The 22153-nt window shown below is 48.4% G+C and overlaps 2 protein-coding genes across 7 annotated transcripts; one reads left to right on the top strand and one right to left on the bottom strand.

Moving 5' to 3' along the window:
* The first annotated feature begins 1465 nt into the window (after positions 1-1465).
* PUS3 (pseudouridine synthase 3) lies at positions 1466-15424 on the top strand. Of its 3 annotated transcripts, XM_090026767.1 has the most exons (6): positions 1466-1524; positions 9861-10304; positions 12839-13201; positions 13298-13407; positions 14523-14713; positions 14830-15424. In XM_090026767.1, exons 2-6 carry the CDS (start codon positions 9930-9932, stop codon positions 15156-15158), a joined length of 1368 nt encoding a protein of 455 aa, XP_089882893.1. In that variant the 5' UTR covers positions 1466-1524; positions 9861-9929; the 3' UTR covers positions 15159-15424. The 3 variants fall into 3 exon arrangements, with proteins under 3 accessions (XP_089882893.1, XP_089882892.1, XP_089882894.1); XM_090026766.1 differs by having other exon boundaries at positions 12839-13407; XM_090026768.1 differs by lacking the exon at positions 1466-1524 and adding an exon at positions 1912-2013 and having other exon boundaries at positions 12839-13407.
* HYLS1 (HYLS1 centriolar and ciliogenesis associated) lies at positions 7393-22040 on the bottom strand. Of its 4 annotated transcripts, none has more exons than XM_090026771.1 (2): positions 21905-22040; positions 7393-8758 (listed from the first exon to the last, which is right to left on the bottom strand). In XM_090026771.1, exon 2 carries the CDS (start codon positions 8722-8724, stop codon positions 7813-7815), a length of 912 nt encoding a protein of 303 aa, XP_089882897.1. In that variant the 5' UTR covers positions 8725-8758; positions 21905-22040; the 3' UTR covers positions 7393-7812. The 4 variants fall into 4 exon arrangements, with proteins under 4 accessions (XP_089882897.1, XP_089882898.1, XP_089882899.1 ...); XM_090026772.1 differs by lacking the exon at positions 21905-22040 and adding an exon at positions 21758-21884; XM_090026773.1 differs by lacking the exon at positions 21905-22040 and adding an exon at positions 19764-20807.
* Between the last annotated feature and the right edge of the window lie 113 nt (positions 22041-22153).

Genomic DNA, 22153 nt, shown 5'->3' with positions numbered 1-22153 from the left:
TGGCTGGGGTATTATGATCAAAGCACTAGTTTCTGCCAGGACAGGGAGTCAGACTTGATGATCTGGTCAGGTCCCTTCCAACCCTAGAAACTATATGAAACTTGGTAGGTGAAAAATAATAAGTTTCTCAGACAAGTCAGTGTTTAAATAATTGTGCCCAGAGCAAGAATAAACTTTGCTCCAACTCAAAGCCCAGGTTTTTTAAAACTAGCAGTTGTTTTTTTGAAGACGGGAGTACATACTGTGCATGGAGCACAGTTGCATACCAGAAGCCTGTAAAAAGCTTGGTATTTGACCCAACGTGGCTTCAGTCTGACCTGTTAAGAGGCCTAGTATCTTGTCAGTGGATCTGTAACTCCTACTAAGGCTAATTAGACAAACCATAGGAAAGAAAGCAAACTAAGTAAATGGTTGGACACTTAAAATTAACCAAAAAGTGTTTAAAAACTATCCTAAAAATCAAGAACCTGTAAGCTCAGAAATGTCCGGAGTCAAGACTGCCTGTACAACCTGAATTCAGCCCTCTTGTAACAAATCCAGTTGTTTATATTAGACACCCAGGGTGATCCCTGTGTGTAAGAATGAATGAGCACTGATTTGACATCAGCTGCAGAAAGATCCAAAAGCCTGTGTGAAACACTAGACCCTCCTCTGTTCACCCCAGATCGTTCTGAGGCAAAAGGGGGAGGGGAATTTAAAAACCAGTCCGAATGGGAAGCTGGAACAGGAAATCCTCCACAAACTGGGCTGCTAACTATGGCTTAAAATGGGGACTATGGATTCTTACCTTGTTACCTGGATTAGTTTTTTGTGACCCCCTTTGTTCCTACTGGTTTGCTGCTCATTTGCTCTAGTCTCCTAGCAGTACCCCGCTCCCCACTCTTCCTGCTTCTCTGTCCTTCGGGCACTGCTTTCTGCACCTTGTTTCACAGCACCCGGTGGTGCTGTGAAAGAACCTGGGTTGCTGAAAGCTTGTGTGACCACTCGATGCATCTTATTTGGTCGGCAAAGAGTGCATCTATCCTGCCTTCTGACCCACTTCAGACTAACCTGCCTACCGCCCCCTCCCACGCTGTGCCCGCAAAGCAAACCACGCCTGGGTGCCCCGGCCTAGGAAAAGGGCAGCTTTGCTGGGGCAGTTCATTCCAGCACCCCCTGGGCTGGGGAACCAAGGCTTCACGCAGGGCGCAGGAATCTCGGCCACAAATCCCGCCCGAGCAGCTCGCACCCCTCCAGCCTTGCTGCCCCTCTACTGAAGGTTGTTCACGATCATCCCCGGGAGAGCGGGGCTCGTCTCGCAGGACGCGGCCGCGCTGCCAGCGCCGGAGCATCCCGGCGACCCGCTTGCTGCGCGGGGCGGCAGGTACAGGCGCCCGCTCCCGGGGCAACTGCTGCGACGCCGCAGCCGGAGGCGGCCCGAGGACGATGCGCAGGCGCCGGAACTGCGACTCCCGGTGACATGCGACGTCACTTCCTGGCGGGCGGCACTGTGCTGTCCTGTCCCGTCCAGTCCCGCCGGCGCAGGTAGGTTGGGGGGTCGCAGCTGGCCGCGCGGCACGTGGGACTCGCGGCCGCGGCGCCTCCGCTCGGCTGCCGATGAGCCCCGCGCCCGCGGTGCCGTGAGACAGCCCCCACGCGGAGTTAGCGCCGCGAGACCTCTGTCCACAGGGCCAGAGGTGACGGAGAGGAATCCGGGGCGTTAAAAACATCCCGACCCGTTGGGGTCTTTGCAGCCCTGACAGTAGAGGAGAATTGCTCTGGTAAAGTTCAGCAGTCAAACCGGAGTGAAAAGGAAGTCGGCGGTTTCTGAGGGCTGTCCTGGTCCAGTGAAGGACTCCTTGAGCCCAGCCAGGGCTGCCTGGAGTCTGCAAAGGCTGAGAACCACTAGTTTGTAGGGCTTTTTCAGCCTCTGTACAGCTTGAAAGCATGACACTAGCTCCTCACCACGTGGCAGTGGTGGTATGGGGATGTCTTCATTTCCAGGGGGCTGTGGTTTGCCTGTTGTTCTGGGGGGTAGGTAGAAAGAGTTTTTGGTTACTGAAAGCAGGGGTCAGTTTGGTTTCTGTATGGCACAGCAGGTCCTGCTCTGCACTCCCTGCCCGCTGTGGTGACATGACTTGCCTCTGTGGTGTTGGTCCACTACATCACCTTGCCAAGGACAGCTGGGATGACTGGGCAGCCTGCTAGAGAGGAAGGTTCATTTTAGTGCTCAGCGTCAGTGGGGCTGGGTTAGGTTTGGAGAGGAGGGAATGTGTTTTTTTTTGGTTTAAAGGAAGAGGATTGTTTCATGTTGACTTTATGTTCTAATCGGTTACATCTGTGCACTACACACTGAAGCCTGAGGCTGCAGAGGTGTCTGCAAGGGAAGAATTTGGCCAACAAAATTATTACTAAGGGTATAAAGTATATGAATATGACACTCTGAAAGAGTTTGGGGTTAATATCACAGAATAAGGTATGTCTAACTTGGTAAGTAAAGTATCTTGATTTATTGCAAACCAAGGTGCACCAAAGACCCTCTTCAACATTAGGAGGTCTGTATCTTGAGATTTGGCAGATCTGATTAGGGATATTTGTATGCATCTTCCCAGAATGAGACTTGTGCGGCCTACAGCAACTCCACCTCCTTCTTTACCAAGGGGGTGTCCTTCTCAAACCTGGCCAACGCTGGGAAGCTTCAGAGAATAAAATTCATAGCTCTCAAGCACTTGTTTACTTCAGTCAAAATAGGCCCTCCCCCATTATGTAAGGTTCTTGGTTGCTTTTTTAGCAGATGTGATTTGGTCTCAGTGTCCTTTGACAGCTGACTTGCTCATAAGCAGGGCCCTGAGAAAATCGCAATTTTGTGGACTGCACGGAAGCCGTGAAATTTGCCCCACGCCATGATTTTTAAGGGGTGCAAGCATAGGTTGTGGAAGGCTTAGCCCCCTCAAACATGAGGCAGCATGGAGGGCTACAGGGTAGCCTAGGCATGGGCTGCTACGGTGGGTGGGGAGGGGCACGCACAGACACAGAGCCTGCAGGTGGCCAGGATTGCAGGCAGACAGCATGCAACGTACTGCCCACCACAGCAGGTAAGTCAGGGAAGGAGAAAGGGCATGAGAGGGGGGTGCAGATTGGGGCCCCCACAGTGAGGGAGGGAGTGGGGCAGAGGCAGGGGTGAACGGGGCCCCAGGGTGGGTGGTGCGATGCTTGGAGTCTGGGCAGCTTGCTCAGTGCAGGGGGGTCCCGCTGCTGCTGGCACTGTGGGAAAGACCTGAGGAGCACATGCCCCCTGATCTGTGTACGGGGCAAAGATTTTGTAGATTTCATAGACATTAGGGCTGGAAGGGACCTCAGAAGATCGAGTCCAGCCCCCTGCCCAAAGGGCAGGAAGTCAGCTGGGGTTATAGGATCCCAGCAAGATAAGCATCCAATTTGCTCTTGAAGGTGTTCAGAGTAGGTGCTTGAACCACCTCCAATGGCAGACTGTTCCAGACCTTGGGGGCTTGGACAGTAAAGAAATTCTTCCTTATGTCCAGCCTGAAATGGTCTTGCAGTAGTTTTATGACCGTTTGACCTCATCATCCCTTGGGGCGCTCTGGTGAACAAACGTTCCCCCAGATCTTGGTGGTCACCCCTGATAAACTTATAGGTGGCCATCAGATCACCCCGAGCCTATGCTTTTCCAGGCCAAAGAGCCCCATGGCTCAGCCTGTCATTGTAAGGTGTGTTTTCCTGACCTCTGATCATGCGCGTAGCTCTCCTCTGGACTCTCTCAAGCTTCTCCACATCCTTTTTGAATTGTGGAGCCCAAAACTGGACGCAGTACTCCAGCTGCGGCCTCACCAAGGCTGAGTACAGCGGGAGAATGAGGTCCTGGGATTTGCTTGAGAAGCATCTATGGATGCAAGCCAGCGTTTTGGTTGCTTTACTAGCCGCAGCATCGCATTGCAGGCTCATGTTCATCTTGTGGTCAGTGATGACCCCCCAAGTCTCTTTCTTCCATAGTGCTAGCCAGCGGAGCACTGCCAAAGGTGTGCTGCATGCTGGGCTCTGCACCCTGCTGTGCGCTGCTGCTGCTCTGGGGGTGGGAGCTGATGGCAGCAGGCACATAGTGTCGCGCAAGGCAGCTGGCTCCCAGAGCAGAGCCCAGCACAGATTGGCAGAGGCAGGTGGTGGGATGCTCAGAGCCTGGGTGGCTTGTTCTGGGGCAGAATGCCTGGAGCAGCGGCAGCAGCATGCAGAGCCCAGTGCACAGTGGGGCGCAGAGCCTAGCGCGCAGTGGGTGGCCCACCTTTGCATTTGAAGGGGCTAAACCCATTATCCCCAGCCCTCCGCTGCCTCTGGCTGTATGCCTGCCTGCCACGCATGTGCAGGTAAAGTATCATTTTTCATGGAATATTCACAGAACTACCAGGATCTATTGGCCAAGATCAGTGGTAGTTCCGTGAATATTCTGTGAAAAATTATACTTTACCCGCATATATGCTGTGGATTTTCAGCAGTTCCTGATTTTTCTTAGGGCCCTATTAAGGTATTGTGTAGAGTTTTGAGGACTGCTTGATGCAATACGGTACATTCTAGAGGCAAGACCATAAAATATGCTTCACATGGCGCACAGATCACTCATGTGTTGTATCTAATCTGTTACTCAATTTCTATTTAATAATTTTCCCTATTGCATTTCTTTACTTTTTTAATAGTCCTTCATTTTTTTTTCCCATTCTCCTGTTCTCTTCTTCCACTGCTCAGCATGTTGTTCACCTCTTACTTATAACTGTCAGTTCCTTTGCTGCCTGTTTTTCCTTCCTGGCTTTCCCAAGTCTCATCTTCTCTTTGCTTAACTGACTCATCAGAGTGTGTTTACCAGTTACACTGGTATAACCCACCCCATTCTCATGCAGTCTTATTCTGATTGAGAATCGCCATTTGTTGTTGGCAAAAATGTTTAGACTAAGGAATATAAGCAAAACCAATTACCTTACTCTTAACAGAGTAAGCATCTATTGGGAGGAGTAGTCATTACTAGGGAGATTACTAGGGACCTACCAAACTTATGGCATAAATAGAGTATGTTGGCTCTTTTAATCTTGCATGTTGCCCCATGCATACCTTGCCCCTGCGACTGCTGATTAGCAGAGCCCCACTGCTCCCTCCTGATCAGCAGGAAAGCTAAAACTGCATATTTAAACATGGCACTGTTTTTGTCTCCTTGCTAGTCTGCAGCAAACGGCAAAGCTGTCTAGGGCCCCTCAGCTAATCAGCAGTGGGAGGCAAAACTGGTGTTGTATTAAACTGCAGTTTTCACTTCCCTGCTGATCAGGAGTGAGCTACAAGTGGGGCCCTCCACCAGTGGGGGTGGCAGGGGCCTGCAAGATTCTATCCCAGCCTCAGTATGATATCTGAGCACAGTATCCCCAACAGTAACGTTGCCTTCTGTTGGGGGCGGGGAGCTGCAGACCCAGGGCCCTATAGCTCTGGCAGCTGGGGGGTTCCTCCAGCAGGGCTGAGGGGGGAGGGTCCCAGCCCTGGGCATCTGACTGTTACCCACATTTAGATTGCAAATATGCACTTTCCCTGATGAAAATGACTTGGGCTGGATGCCTATTTTCTTGTCTTACCTCCCAGATTTGTGAAAGAATTGATGCTGTTTGAGATGTGTCCAGGTTTTCATTATGGTTGCTTACTCAAATTTTAGAGTTGTATGCAAGTGTAATACTGTCTTTGTAGTAGGATCCCTATTTAAATGGAAGGGAGTAAAGCTGGGGGCAGAACTTGGCTCAAGTGTTATTACTGCATCTAAGCTAAAGCCAACTGCAGAATTTGGCTATACCCAGCTTGTTCTCTAGAAAGCTGCTGATCTGTATATAAGCTAATCTCTGAAGTAAATGGAAAATAACTCCTGAGCCACATTGAAATTGCAGAATAGAAGTTTATCAAAACTGAACAGGCAGTTGTTGGTTTTTTGTTTTTTTTGCCGGGGGGTGGAGATCTTTCTTTTCTTTATTTTTAAAGATGGGAGAGGTGAACTGACCAGAAGACAGAAATGTTTCAAGATTGTCACTACTGGGAACATACTCCTGCTACCAGAAGGGATGTTCAACTTGATTAGGAGCATCCAGGAATTAGCTCTGGCAAAACTGCCTGTTCCCCTTCCCCTCTTGGCACCTGATATAGTGGCTACACTTAATCTAAGCTTTTTGGCAATACTCAGCTCAGTGATGAGAACTCACTTGGCTCCAAGCTGCATACAGGGTTCTGGAGATTGGGGGGGATTACACACACACATGCCAGCAGGAAAGGATAAAAAGTAGGAGAGACAATCTGTTCTTTGTGGTAGGATAACTTCAGATGCTATGAACTGTACTTAAACTTTCCTGACCCTTTCATTGGAGCGTGGTGGTTGTTTTTTTGATTGCATGTTTTGTTGCATGACCCAGTGGAGTCATGGCTGCCTGTTTCCCCCATCTCTAGGCACAATATCCCCAGCCAGCTGCTCCACAGCTGGCTGGGGCAGTGTGCCTCATGGAGGAGGCTCAACAGTGGAGCCTGGCAACCTGCTACTTTGCTGCTTTTTTCCCAGATTCTTTTTTGCTACCAGGAAATGCCAGTAGCAAACTTTGCCCTGGTGCTGCAAACTAGTAGTGCTAAGCACTAAGGTGCAACTTGTATAGTTTGCAGCACCACAAACCACACATGCCTGCACATCTGGATTCTGCCTGCAAGACCTGTTCAGGGTTCCAGTTCAGAGAGAAGCTCATATGTGTTGCATGCAGCACAACTAGCAGGAAGGGAGCTTAATTTTTTCAAGTTGTTTCTATAACTTTCCTTCATTGTCCTCTTTCAGCATTACTTATGTAGTTAAGTGCATCATTCTGCATTGTTTTCATCTACACTATGGGATTTTGTTAGTGTAGCTATGGGTGCGAAAAGATCAGACCTCTCAGCAGACATGATCCTGCTAACAACCCTCTCCCTCCACCTATCTGGACATAGCTGTATCAACAGAAGAGCCTGTTTGGGTTAGTGATGCAGCAAAGCCAGAAGAAAACCTGCCACCATACACTAGCTCTCTGCTAGCTGCCAGTAAAGCAATGGCAGTACTAGTCCTATAATATAAACAAAACTTAAAGCAGAAGGCAGATTCCAGGACTCTAACCTTTATAAATTAGTGAAGCTCTTCAAACCTTGCCTGTGCCATAGGGCAACAGCTTTCCATAATCCTAAAGACCTGAAGCTGTTTAACTCTCATATCCTGAATCTTGTTATGAGACTAGGATTAGATAGCTAGGATAAAAAAAAAATCCTGTTCTTTATTGATAACAATAGTACTACTACTGGATTGACTATAAATATTACAACAATGGGGAATGATAAGTATTTCCAATTAATCCATGGAACCACACCAGATTGTTTTACATGCTTTAATAAAGAAATGTATCACCTAGAAGATAGATAAAACCATTCATTCAGGTAAGCAAGAGCAAATACAGGCAAAACAGGCTGGTGGTACTAGTTATTCTCCTGGGTATACAAGATTCCTATAAGTTGGTCATCTTCACTTTGAAAGCTTCACATGTAAGTCTCCTCTTCTCAGAGATTTTGCAGGTCTGGCCAGTTGGGTGTCAGCTGTCTTCCTATTTGGTAACAAGATAGTATAAAATAGCTCTGCCTAAGATAAACTTGTGTTTATGTAGAAGCACAAGGGAGATTTTTGTTAAAACGAAGTGTTGAGGTTATGAGAGAGAACAAATAACTTAACAATATCACTGCTCTAAGCAGTCATGTGATGAACAGTTCTATGGATGGAGCTGAAGAAACTCTGGCTACCTATGAGGAGAAGCTCTTCCTGGGTATGAGACCATTTGCCAGGTCACAGCGTACCTCCCAGCGCAAGGCAGATCTCTTCTTTTCTGTAGGGACCAGATAGTTGTTGGGGATGTAGGTGCGCTGAGACCTAGCTGGGATGTTAGGTTTGTAGAGCATCTGTTCCCGGATTCCCCAGCACAGTTCTTTTCTGTGATCCTCCCCTGGTATCCGGAATGTTTCCCAGTCCCGCTTATACTCCATATACCTGGCTACTCTATCAGTCTTCCCACGATTACGACCTAGCTGCTCTAACCTTGGAGGAATAAAGGACTTTGGTTGTTCAGGTAAGTCCTGTTCAAAAGCTGAGGAGTCCTGACTCTGGCAATCCCTAGGGAAAAATGGGGGAATGTTTCTGTGGGAGAGTGTGTTATGGAGAAGATCCAGAAAAGACTTCTCAGGGGAACTGCTACATGGCTCAGTTTCTACCTCGGCTACACTGTCTTCCTGATGGGCAAGTAGATGAAGCAGTTTCCGTCTCAAATTCCAGACCTCATTGCCACTTTCATCATTCGTCTCTGGTTCACTAATAGCCGACTCATCAGATATTTCCACTTCTCCATTAGGCCTCCGCCTCAAAACTTTCCGTTTCATCACTGGCTTCCCAGTTCCTGTGGGTACTTCAGAGAGGCTCTCTGATTGCATGCTTTGTTCTGTTTGTTGGTGTATCGGTACAGGAAGAGATGGCTTGATCCCAGAACTCACAGAAGCCTTAATGTAGGAGTCATAGTGAGAGGGAGCCCAGGTTCTTCTCAGGCTATCTCCATTACCTTGCTCTGCACGCAGATGGGTAAAGGCCACAGCAGCTGCTGCCATGCGTTCTTCATGGTTCATAGTGGCCCACTTACACTGATCTGGTCCCAATAGTGCTTCCATAACTTCACTTGGGCTGGGCTGATTGTCACTTATTCTGGAAGAGTTAAGTGTAATTAAGCAGTAGTTAGTGAACAATAAAGTAGTGCACTTAGTAGCAGACATCTAAGTGTTAACAGGGAATTTAGCAAATAAGTAAGGTCTAGCACTGCAGTCAGTCCTAAATTTATTGTAATTCAATGCAACTCTTCAACAGATGGTGCTATACACCAGGTACAATATACACAGAACCTATTCGCTGCCCATACCAAGATGTTCCCTTTGAATTGGCTGTTAAAAATGCTGTTATACTGAAATACACAGTACTGATCAACAGCAATAGACTTAGATTATCATAGCAGACCACTAAGTCCTAGAGAAGTACAAGATAGAACCCTATCCATGCTTTGCCTCTGTAAACTGAGAGAGCCATTGTGAAAGTGTTTGTATGATTTCCCCTTGTGTGAAATGGGGAAGTTGTGTCTTGGATGTCAGGTGTAGATGTTTACCAGCACAGGTAATGGGGGTACACACTGCACTGGACTACACCAAGGTCAAGGTAACCCTAGCCCAAGATAAAACTGTGATAGAATGTCATGTGAATCTCTCTCATAGAGAGACCCAAGTTAAGAGAACATTTTAGACTGACATGTTCAAAACTGCCTAGGAGACTGGGATGTTCTATTTCCTTATTTTAAATGGGGAATCCTTTATTTAACCCCATATCCCTTAGATTTGAAAGTCTGAGCTTTAATCATCTCTGGAAGAAGCCATTATGAAGGGAAAATGTTACAGCAAATGCATAAGGGGTTAAACTTGGGCATTCTTTGGGGAATGTTTTACTATTTTGATCTGAAAGTACAGAACTGTGGCAAAAGAAACTGTACGGATGTTGAAGGGTAATCTGAAAGCTTGGTTTAATACAGTGGATTTACTGCTACAATGGTGGTTGAGACCCCCAGGTATAGGGGGATTAGAAGTATTGAAAAGAATAAATTTTGCTGAATAAGGAAAGGTAGTCCCAGTACAAGAGAAATGTAAAATACTGAGGCTGGTGATAGAATGTATAGTCAATTCCCTCTATGTGAAAAAATGCCAGAAGCAAGCTTATACTAAATCTAACTGTAAATGTAATCTCAGATTCCCTTCTCTCTCTGCAGACACGGAGCAGCTACCAAAGTTCTCCAGGTCAATATAGTCCAGTAAACCTTGCTAAGTCTGAATTGGGTATGGAGACAATGCAAGAAGAGGGACTTCTTAAGAGGGTGCAAGAACTGGAAGAAGAAGTGAAGAAACTTCAAGAGAAACTCTCAGAGGGCAAGGAGAGCAATGGCATAAAAAGTGGCCCTTCGGCATCTGGGAAAACTAAGAAACGCCAGCAGCGTCCATTTGATTTTAGTGCCTATGGCAAGAGACACGTGGCACTGAAGATAGCCTATCTGGGATGGGGATACCAGGGTTTTGCCAGCCAGGAGAACACCAACAATACCATTGAAGAGAAATTGTTTGAGGCACTAAGCAAGACTCGGCTGGTAGAAAATAGGCAGACTTCCAATTATCATCGCTGTGGGCGGACAGATAAGGGGGTCAGTGCCTTTGGACAGGTCAGTACCAGCGCTGTCATGCTCTCCCAGGTCTTGCAGATGGTGTGGGGGGCGGGGTGTCACTGATTAGCTACAGTCAGTGGATGCTGAGAGTCAGGACTCCCTGAAAGCATTGTTTGTTTCCCTCCTTAAGGATCCCCTGAAGCCAGGCCTGACATGGCTTCTAGATAAACTTCTTCCTTGGAGATCCTACTTGAGGGTCAGCACCATTTTTGGACAGAGTGCCAAAATACCTGCAAGCTCGACTTGTAAAATATTGGCATGTCAGGGGCAGACGTAGGAGGAACCACAAGGGGCCTGATCCTTGTTGTGGCAGTGCAGCCCCAGCCCCTTCCTTGCCGTCTGCCTCAAGGTGTGCATGCCAAGTAAAATGACTTTGCATGCCACACTTTGGCACCTATTCCAGGGGTTGCCTACCCCTGTCCTAACTCTTTTCTGTCCCTGGCTTTCCCAGCGGTCTGTAGGACCACCTCAGAGAGAGCTCCTCCTTTGTTCAACTCCTGGGAAAGGACAGATTGCCTCTTCGAAACAGGAGTGGGGGAAGGAGGTCAGAGTGCTGACATCCTAAATAACAAAAGCAGCCAGTTTTGCTTCAGACAAGCAGGTCCTGGTGATTGTGTCACTGTAGCTCCCTGGTCCTTTGAAGTCCTGCTTACTGTCCCTTCAGCTCCCTCAATCTCCTCTCTCCCTAGGCACACTGTGCCATCTTATCAACAAAGTAACACAACCATAGTAATCTTGGCATTGAATACTCACCCAAACAAGCAAGCAAGCAAACAAACAAGTTATCAGGAATCAGTTTGAGAGTCTGGGGCCTGCTAACTGGCCCAGATGGTTACTTTCCTCTGGGGCAAGGGACATTTAGATGTCCTGCTATGAAACTCAAAGAGTGCTCCCACTAGGTTCTCCATAAGAGCTCCAGGCTAGGACTTAGTTGATTTAGCCTCTTTTCACCAGGGGATATTGTGGCATGGTTATGCTGTGCATTTTGTGTGTGGGAGGATATGTGGTCCTTTATGATCACTCCAGTAGATATTACAGTGAAGCCAGTGCAAACTATAAAGGATAAAGAAATACTGTATTACTCTTTGAAAATACAGACTTGTTTTAACGATATGAAAGCAATCATAACAATCATTTATAATATAAAGTAATGAGGTACTCATAGTTCATTTTAACCATAGCTTGCTTTCGTAGTGGTATAATACACTGTGAAATTTAAGACCCTATTAAGTATGATTGTGTTAAGTATATCAGCTTAAACTATATTGTTGATTTAACTAGTTTCTTATTTCTAAAGAATATTCCAAAACTAATATGATAGAATGGTTTAAAATCAGTGGTACCCAACCTTTTGGCCCCACAGACCAGATGAGCAGTGCCAGGCTGGTCTGTGGGCCCAATCATGCCATTCAGGCATCGGAAATTTGGTGGCAGTGTTAATTTCCACCACTCCACCAAATTTCCAGATCTGTGGGAAGCCTCAGGGACTGGATGACATGGCTTTGGGCCAGATGTGGCCTACAGGCTGGGGGGGTTAAGCACCCTGGTCTAAGTTATTTAAGTCATATCTATGCACAGCTTTCACATTGGTTCAGCTATTCATTGAGGGGACATAACTTCTAACATGAATGCAGTTATAAAACTGTTTTCTAGGTCAGTGGTCTGCAACCTTTCCTTAATGGTTGGTCATAGTAACATGACTCAGTCCGTGAACTAGAGGTGGTATTTGATAGAGAGAGCCATAAAATGACATACTGCACAAACGTGTGGTAGGTTGATGACCCCTGCCCTGAAGAAAGGGAATATTGGCTTCAGTTTAAAATCTGTGGTTGGCAGCCTACAGCCTGTGAGAAAATTGGATCAGCTGGGGGAGATTGGTGGCAAGCAACTTTGCCATGCCATCCATCCCCTTCCTACTGTTCTCATGTGCCTGCACATGCCCTTTCCACAGGATTTAACCTTCCTCATTGCTGTTGTGGAGAGGGAGTAGCGGTGAGGGTACACACAGTTGGCTTTGGCACTCAGTGCATGCAGTGAAGATGTGCGACTCACAGCATGGGTTGGGTCACAAGCAGTGATCCATGGCCACAAATGGCTGACACCTGCCTAGTTTAAAGCACCTTCATATTAACTAAGGTAGTTTAATGCCTATTAATACTTACTAGTGCCCAATAGACATTTCTCTTTATTACTGACAAATTGACACCTTTGTTGAATTAAAGAATGAATTAGCAAAGGAACTGAACTAACTTTATTGCTAAAAATACTTCCTCCAAATCAGCACAGAGTGTGTGTTCCAGCTTGCCTATATTCCATAGGTTACTAGGACTTCCACCTTAAGGAATGTAAATTGCCAAAGCAATAATGTTGGAGCAAGCCACTCTTCCTTCCTGCCTCCTCCATACTCAGCCATATACTTTATATAATTTGCTCTACTAGGCCTAGTTATTAAAATAAACCAGAGAGGATCAGTGACTCCTCTTGACATCTTGATGTTTTGTAGTTTAACCTCTCTTTTTCCAATCACGCAGGTGATTTCCTTGGACCTCCGCTCAAACACTTCAGAAGGAAAAAAAGTAAATGGTCATGAGGATGGCTTGGAAGAGAGAGCCAGTAGTTTTGTGGATGAGATGCGCTATACCCATATTCTAAATAGAGTACTTCCTCCTGATATACGTGTCCTAGCCTGGGCTCCTGTAGAGCCCAGCTTCAGTGCTAGATTCAACTGCCTCAAGAGGACCTATCGCTATTTTTTTCCACGTGCAGACCTGGATGTAGCACTTATGAATGCTGCAGCCCAAAAATACACAGGGACTCATGACTTCCGCAATTTGTGCAAGATGGATGTAGCCAACGGCGTGATAAACTTCCAAAGGACTATTCTCACTGCACAGGTGCAACTGGTGGATAGAGGCCAAGATATTGGGCTACAGGACCCTTTCCAACTGTGTCAGTTTGAAGTAACAGGCCTGGCATTCCTCTATCATCAGGTCCGCTGTATGATGGCAATCCTCTTCCTAATTGGACAGAGGATGGAGGACCCAGAGATTATTGACGAGCTACTGGATGTGGAGAAGAACCCTCGAAAACCACAGTACAGGTAAATGACTTAGACCTCCTCTATATGGTACAGGTATCATAGTTACCCGATAACTGGTTAACTGTGCAATTACCTAGAAACCAGCTACATGACCAGCTGTCATACCATAAAAAGCTCCAACCAGCTATAAAGCTAGACTTTGGAAGTGTGTACTAACTTTATAGCTGGTTGCCATTGAGCCTTATTATGCATATGTAACACCATCTCCCCTGCATCTGGGAACCCCGTCAGCTGACAGGGGCACCATGCCTAGCCAGGGCTGGGCATCCCAAAACTGAGGGGACTCTCAGCCCCAACGGCTGCCAACTCTAGATTCTAGCAGTACCGGGGCCTAAAGTCCCACAGCTGTTGATGTGCAGGGTACAGAGACCCAGCTGGGGTTTCATGTACCCCCTAACCTGGAAGATCACAGGATTGACAGTCCCCAACCCCAGGGGTGTATGGGGCACCCCTGTGATTGGAAGCTCCCCAGTTGAAGGGGCTCTCAGCTGTAGGAGCTTGCTTCTTTCCAGTGCACCAGCAACTAAAGTGTTTATGGGATCTAATGCATGGTCCCACAATCTAATGCATGGTCCCACTTCCTGCTATGCCACATACATGTGGCATAGCAGGAAGTGTGACTGTGATCCCATCATGCCTTTACCTGCATGAGTAGAGGGGATATCAGGCAAATCCCTAGAATTATTTCAGAGCATTTATGTACAGCAACACCTCTTTCTGTAAGCACCCCTGCTATACTACTTATTCTTGTCAGCATCTAAGCAGTTTGTCATAAATTGGGCCCAGCAACCCCTCATATTTAACACCTTTTTACAATCTTCAAACACTACCTCATGGAACAGTTTTATACTAACCTCTAACTCTTCCCAGAAGAAAGCTAAAGTTCTTAGGCATGTGGTAAAACCATAAGCACAGCTCATAGGATTTAAAGAGCTGTCAAATCAGCAATTTCTGTACAAGATAGCAGCGAGCCAATTTTAACCTTTTCTACAAAAGGGTTGTGCTAATACTTCAGACCGCCATTCTTTGCTTTCTCCAAGTCATCACTTCTGTAGCTTTCTTTTCACTATACCATTGCATCATTAGGTAAATGTCTCCCTCTCTCCATCTTGCAGCATGGCAGTGGAATTTCCTCTGGTTCTTTATGACTGCGAGTTTGAAAACATCCAGTGGATTTATGACCAAGAAGTTCAGGAATTCAATATTACTCACCTACAGCAACTCTGGGCCAATTATGCAGTCAAAACCCATATGCTATATAACATATTACAGGGGCTAGATTCTGTCAGTGTGCCCACAGGAACAGGTAGGAAAATTGCTTTGTTAGATAATGGTGGCAGTAAGTCAGAGGGAACAAAACTTTTTCAGAAACCAGTTATCTGGGTGGTTTAAGCAATTGATTTACTTCCTTGTATATTACAGACTTGGGGAACAACGATAAGGTCCTCTGGAGAGAAGTGAAGCCTCCAATCCATAACCAGGTCAGCAGTTTTGTTGAGGGAGTGAAAGCCCGCACTTACAAACCGCTGCTGGATCGCCCCAAGTGTGAAGGTTTAGAGTCCCGGATCCACCACTTTGTGCGCAGGGGCCGTATTGAAATGCCACAGTGCAAGGAGAAAGAGGCTGGAGCAGAAGCACAAGAGCTAGAAACCAAGAGAGGCCATAGTGAAACTACAGAAAAAGATACTGAGGTACTAGAACAACCTGCCAAGAGGGTCTGTGTAGACACACAGTCCAAGATCTCCAAATGATACCTTGCCACTGGGGAACAAGCAACAGGGTGATGAACTGCCCTGGGATTTAAGGCTTCCTTCTTGGGAAGGAAGGTAGATAGAATTGTTTAAAGATAGCTCTGTGCCTTTTTTAGTATAATGAATACTTTCTAGGGGACCCTACAAATTATTATTTTATAATGGTCTAATGTAAAGATTCTGAAACTGGTTCATGGAGCACTTACTAATCATATAATACTTGTTTTGCCTTTTAACTGATCTTGCATTAAAAGCAGGCAATACGTTTCAGTGTAAGACTTCTTATGTAAGAAAATGGAAGGGAAGGCGACCTGCATAATTATATGGAGGGAAGGTGTTCACAAGACGTTCTTAATTGACCCAGATTAGGACAGAGAGATCCTAATAAAATGTTGCTTCTACCCTAAGCTTTTCTACTTAAGAGTGCAAAGATCATTCTCCCTAACTTTCTGCTCCCTTCCTGCTACACACTTCTCATGTTTTGCTTTAGTATCTTGCTTAATAAAGAACTATACTGAAAGCTAGGGCTGTGAGAATCTTCAGTTGCTGATTCGATTCAGTGGAGATTCGGCCGAATCAAATCAGGGACAGCGATCCAACTCGACAAATTGAGTTACTGTCCGCAATTCCAGCCAAATCCAAATCAAATAAGGCCTGCTTCGCCTTCCCGTATTGAAAACCCAACTACTGTCCATGTCAACCAGCTCTGCATAAAATGCTGTCGGAGCAACTTGGAGATAACTAAATTGCTTTCTGGTTAGCAATGATCAAAAACCATGCATGTGCCAGACTACCTAAGCATTTGGCGAAAAACTAGAGACTCTGGATTCCCTCCTCATGACAACATACTAGTTCCTGAAGATTTTCCTTGAAGAAAAAAGAATTTAGATGCTACCAAGGCCATGTATTTAACTCTTGGGGGAGAGGTGGGTATACATATCAGGTAACCATGTTATATAGGGATGCACTGATAAAGATTTTTTTGGGCCAAATACCAATGGCCAGTTATTAACCATCCATATTGGCCAATACTGATCAGATTGCCAAGATGCAGCCCAGCAGCTTGGAGAGCAGCATCCAGCGGGTAAGTCTGTTCATAGATTGTTAGGGACTTTGCAGATCATCAGGTCCACCCCCCCACCCTGCCTCTAGGCAGGAACACAACTGGGGTTAAGTGAGGTGACTGTCCAGTCTCTTGAAAACCTCTAGGGTAGGTGACTGTACCACCACTGGAGGGAGTTAATTTTACAGTCTGGACACCCTGACTGTGTGATGGAGTTTTTCCTGGTATTAAGCCTAAAACAGCCTTCCAGGAGTTTTGTATCCATTGGTCCCGGTCTTCCCCAGGGGTACCCTAGTGAACAGTTGTTCACCAAGCTCCTGATGCACTCCTCTGACATTCATCACCCCCTAGGTCCCTTTTGGCCATGGTGCAAGTCAAGCTGTCACCACCGAGCCTGGCTGCATGTTGAGGGTTGTGTAACCCCAGATGGAGGTGGGGATGTTAAACTTGGAAGTGTTAAACTTCATCTAGTTCCATTCTGCCCAACACTCGAGCCCTGTTCAGGTCTGCCTGTATCTGCAACCTATCTTCTGACATGGCCACACTGCCCCATAACCTGGTGTCATCCACAAACTTGCCCAGCAAGCTTGTCACTCCCCCATCAAAATCATTGATAAAGATGTTCAAAAGCATGGGTCCAAGCATGGACCCTTGAGGATACCCCACTGGCCACTTCATGAGAACTCTGGGTCCTGCCCTGGAGCCAGCTTCCCATCCACTGAACTGTTGAGCAGCTGAGCCCACAATCTTCCAGTTTTCCTACAAAGATATTGTGGGATACTAAATCAAAAACCTTTTGGAAGTCTAGGTATACAACATCTACCCTGTCTCCCGTGACCAGGTGGCAAGAGACCTGGTTGTAGAAGATGAGTTTAGTAAGACAAGACCTACCTGCAACAAAGCCATGCTGGCTGTTGTTCAGAATCTTGCCTTCCGCAAGCGTATTGCACATAAGTTCTTTAATGAGCTTTTCCAGGATTTTCCCTGGGATAGAAGTTAGGCTGACTGGCCTATAGTTGTCTGGGTCCACCCTCTTCCCTTTCTTGAAGACAGGCACAACATTGGCCCTCTTTCAATCCTGTCCTGAGGCGTTAAGCAGGCTGCCACTGCTGCATGCAACCTGGGAGGGCTTATGGGGGCATGTGGCCCCTGGATCTGGATGAGATGGGGCAGGTTTCTGCTGCAGGCTGGGGCCAGGGGACTATGGTGAATTTTGCGGTGGCTGCAACCTCCCACCCAAATAACCCCTGTCCAGCACCACTGCCCCCCACCCCAGCAGAGCCCAGCTCAGCCCCAGCCTGCAGTAGCAGCCCACCCTTGCCCCACACACAGATCCAATGGCATGTGTCCCCCATGTCCTTCTGGGGTGTGTGCAGTGGTGGGAGCCACCCCCCAACCCCAACAAACTACAGCTCTGCCCCAGCCCCTCCTTAAGGAGACGATCCTCCAAGCCCAAAGGAAGGTAATCCCAACGAGGATCAAAGGGAGCAGAAGAGCACACAAGCCTCTGTGGCTCACCAAAACCATCCGGGAATGTCTCCTTGCTAAAAAGGAGGCTTATACCCAGTGGAAAGAAGGGGTCATCACCAGGGAGAACTATTCTGTAGTTGCTCGGGGATGTAGGGGCGCAGTTAGGAAGGCCAAGGCAGACATGGAACTGGGACTAGCTTCCCAGATTAAGGACAATAAGTCTTTTTTTAAATACATAAGGAGTAAAAAGAAGGTCCTGGGTAATGCGGGGCCCTTGCAGGACAACATGGGTAACTTGGTCGTCACACCAGACGGCAAAGCTAACATGTTTAACGATTTCTTTGCCTCTGTCTTCCTAAGTAGGGACCAGAACAGCCACCTCCCTGCTGGGCCCCCCCTCGGGCCCCGGGGGAGGCACACCTGGGCTACGGGTTAGCAAGGATTTAGTTAGGGAGCTTCTGGAGGGGTTGGACGTATTCAAGTCAGCCGGCCCGGATGATCTCCACCCTAGAGTTCTAAAGGAACTAGCCGGGGTCATTGCAAGTCCCCTGGCACAATTTTATGAGCACTCGTGGTGCTCTGGTGAGGTACCAGAAGACTGGAAGAGGGCCAACGTGGTCCCCATCTTCAAAAAGCAGGAAGGAGGACCCAGGAAACTATAGGCCGATTAGTTTCACCTCCATCCTAAGCAAGCTGTTCGAGAAAATTATGCTGGCACACATCCAGGAGGGGCCAGCAGGAGACTGCATGCTTAGGGGCAACCAACATGGGTTCATCAGTGGAAGGTCCTGTCAGACGAACCTGGTGGCCTTTTACGATCAGATCACCAGATCATTAGACGCACGGGTACCAGTGGATATAATCTTGCTGGACTTCCGGAAGGCTTTTGACACGGTCTCTCATCCCATTCTCATTAAGAAACTGGGGGGCTGTGGTATAGACACCCACACAGTCAAATGGGTCGCCAGCTGGCTCGAGGGCCGTACCCAGAGAGTGATAGTGGATGGGTCCTTCTCACCCTGGAAAGACGTGGGCAGTGGGGTTCCGCAGGGCTCGGTCCTCGGGCCCGCACTGTTCAACGTCTTCATCAGAGATTTGGATGAGGGGGTAAAAAGCACCCTGTTCAAATTTGCTGATGACACTAAGATGTGGGGGGACGTGGGCACACTGGAAGGATGCAACAGGCTACAATCAGACCTCAACAGGTTACAAGGGTGGGCAGATGAGAATAGGATGGGTTTCAACACAGACAAGTGCAAGGCGATGCACCTCGGGAGGAACAACTGGCACCATACCTGCAGGTTGGGGAACTCCCCTCTTGTCGGCACGGAGGCGGAAAGGGATCTGGGGGTCATCATTGACTCCAAGATGAACATGGGCCGGCAGCGCGGGGATGCAGTCAGGAAGGCCAACCGCACCTTGGCATGCATCCACAGATGCATCTCGAGCAGGTCCAAGGAGGTGATCCTCCCCCTCTATGCGGCACTGGTCAGGCCGCAGCTGGAGTACTGCGTCCAGTTCTGGGCGCCGCAGTTCAGGAGGGATGTCAACAGCATGGAGAGGGTCCAGAGGAGGGCCACTCGTATGATCAGGGGACAACAGGGCAGGCCCTATGAGGATAGGCTGCAGGACCTGAACCTGTTCAGCCTCCAAAAGTGAAGGCTGAGGGGGGATCTTGTGGCCTGTTATAAACTAGTCAGGGGGGATCAGCAGGCATTGGGGAAGTCACGGTTTCCCCGAACACCGCCAGGAGTGACCAGGAATAATGGTCACAAGCTGGCAGAGGGTAGATTTAGGCTAGATATCAGGAGGCGCTACTTCATGGTCAGGGCAGCTAGGGTCTGGAACCAGCTTCCAAGAGAAGTGGTGCAGGCTCCCACCGTGGGGGTGTTTAAGAGGAGGTTAGATGAACACCTTGCTGGGGTCATTTGACCCCAGTATTCTTTCCTGCCATGGCAGGGGGTCAGACTAGATGATCTGCTCAGGTCCCTTCCGACCCTACAAACTATGAAACTATAACCGCAGGGGCCCCCCATCCTTTTCCCTCCCCCTGCCCTTCACAACAGACTCACCAGAGGACGCTGCACTTGAAGCTGCCAAGCTGCGTATGGAAGTTGGATCGTATCAGTGGTAGGCCTATGCAAGTAGGCAGATATTTGATCTGGCTGCTTTGGATGCCAGGGATCCAATCCAATCCAGCCGAAGAGGCTCCGAAGCCACCTCAGAGTTCCAGACATAGGGTATAATGGGGAATCAATAAAATATCTATAACTTTGTTGTTTTCTGTCAGATTTGGATGAAACTTGCAAGGGTGGTATCCTCTGCTGAGAGCATGAAGCCTGCCAAGTTTCAAGAAGATCAGTGCAGGAGTTTGGGGGGAACTGCACCCCAAATTCTTGCCAGCAAAACTCATGTCACATGCATGTATTACACCACAGCAGGGGCGGTGGGCCCTGTTGAAGCCACAAAGCCTGCTGGAGGGCTTTAGGTGCATCTCCCACTGCATCTTCATTGTCTTTTGTAATCCGTTCTTGTTGTGGGGGTGAGATTCTTTGTAATTCAGACAGGCTGCATCCTGTGCCAGGGTTCCCCAAGAACACAGAGCTGAGAGGTAACAATATGCATACTTTAGGTCTTTTTCAAGTTTTAGCCATCTCACTGTTTCAAGTCCACAGAGCCTGCCAAATTTCAAGAAGGTTGATGCAGGGGGTTGGGGGAATTGCACCTCAAGCTGCTCACAGGCAAAACTCGTGACATGGGTGACACTGTGTGTGTTAAGGCACAGCAGGGTGAAAGCTCCAGGGATGGTGGCCCCTGCTGAGGCCACAAAGCCTGTCAGCTGTCAAGGAGATCGGTGCAGGGAGGTTCTGTGGCCCTGCACCCCTAGCTGCTGACAGACAAAAAAAACTCATGACATGGATGCTTGTGCAACTGACCTTTTCCATCTTGGAGCAGTTGATTGTCTGTATTGGTTACTTCCTCTTTTTAGTCTGTGGTTTTGTAGGTGTTAATTGCTGTTAATTAACTGGTTACATTAGCTAGCAACTGTGCATTGAGCTGGTCCCAGAGTGAATCACCATTCATTGGTAACTGGTAACACAGTAGCTTAGCCAGGCCCCCAAAATTCCCGAGGTGCCCCCCCCCCCCCCAAGCACCCATGTCATGAGTTTTGCTTGTCTACAGCTTGAGGTGCAGTTCCCCCCAACCCCCTGCATCGATCTTCTTGAAACTTGGCAGGCTTCATGTTCTTGGATGAAATTTGTGGGGGGGGGGGGGCATAGCCTCTGCCAAATCAGACAAAAAACCCCCAAAGTTATAGATGTTTCATTGATTCCCCATTATACCCTATGGCCGGATCTCCAAAGTGGCTTCAAAAGTTTTCCGAACCACTTCAGAAAGCCTAACGAAGCCAGTGCTTCGATCTGGACATGCTACTTTGGACACCAAAGCCTGGCACAGCCCTAATCAGCAGGTACTGCTACTTACAAATCAGCTACTGGTATTGGCCCAAAACATCTCTATCGTGCACCCCTATTCGAGGTGGAAGCACTTGGAGACCACTGGGACAGGAAGAAGAGCTGGAGCGATCCTTGGCGGAGAGGAAGAGGCTGCACTGCAAGAACCCAAAGTTTTTCCTCTCCCCACAAAACCAGGTTCGTTTTAGATCAAGATCGTGAAGCAGGTCCTGGTTTTGAACTAGACGCAGGCAGGTCCAACAGCGGCCCCGGTTTACTCTGAGGACGTGAAGCCACGTGTAAGAGGAGCTCGTGCCGCCGCCGCCGCCCGCTCCCCAGCGGCTGGAGGAGCAAAGCCACAGCCGGCACTACCGCCGCTCGCGCTCACGGGCAGGCCCCGCTCTCACCCTTCCGCAAGGCCGGCAGAGGCGGAGAGCCCGGCACGGGGCTTTTTTTCCTGTTTTTTTTTTTGGCACCGGTCCTGGAAGCACGACACTACCAGGTCAATGCATGGAGTGGATGGAGCAAGCTCCGGTTCCACCACCCAACACCAAAAAGAATCTGCTCAATATAGGCCTCTGATGGAGGACATATCAGAGACAATCACTGACCCCGAGCCACCAGGTCATGTGAGGGGCCCGGGCAGCCACTCGCCCGGCACCCCGCAACGCGCGCCGCAGCTGGGGCGCCGTGAGCCCCGGGCCGGGCCGGGCGCTCCGTCCGCGCGGGAGGCGCGGGACCGCCGGGGGCCACGGTACCTGCTCGCGCCGCGGCTGCGTCGGTGAGCTCGACCGTTGCTGGAGCCAACCGCCCTGTCCGCCGCCGTTTAAATCGTGGGGCGTGATTGGGCCGAAGTCGCACAACTCCCTGCGCTCTCATTGGATAGCATTCCGAACGCCCACCCTAGGCCGTCTTCTGCCATTGGTGCCGCGAGAGCAATCCCGCCTCCGCCCCGCTGTGTCCCTAGCCATTGGGTGGAAGGTGTGAAGCCTCGGCCAATTCCTGCG

Source organism: Crocodylus siamensis, chromosome 14, assembly GCF_052110815.1.
Source record: "Crocodylus siamensis isolate JL-2025a chromosome 14, ASM5211081v1, whole genome shotgun sequence".
Taxonomy (NCBI): domain Eukaryota; kingdom Metazoa; phylum Chordata; order Crocodylia; family Crocodylidae; genus Crocodylus; species Crocodylus siamensis.
The sequence above is the reverse complement of the archived record's forward strand: the minus strand, read 5'-3'. Positions and strand labels throughout refer to the sequence as shown.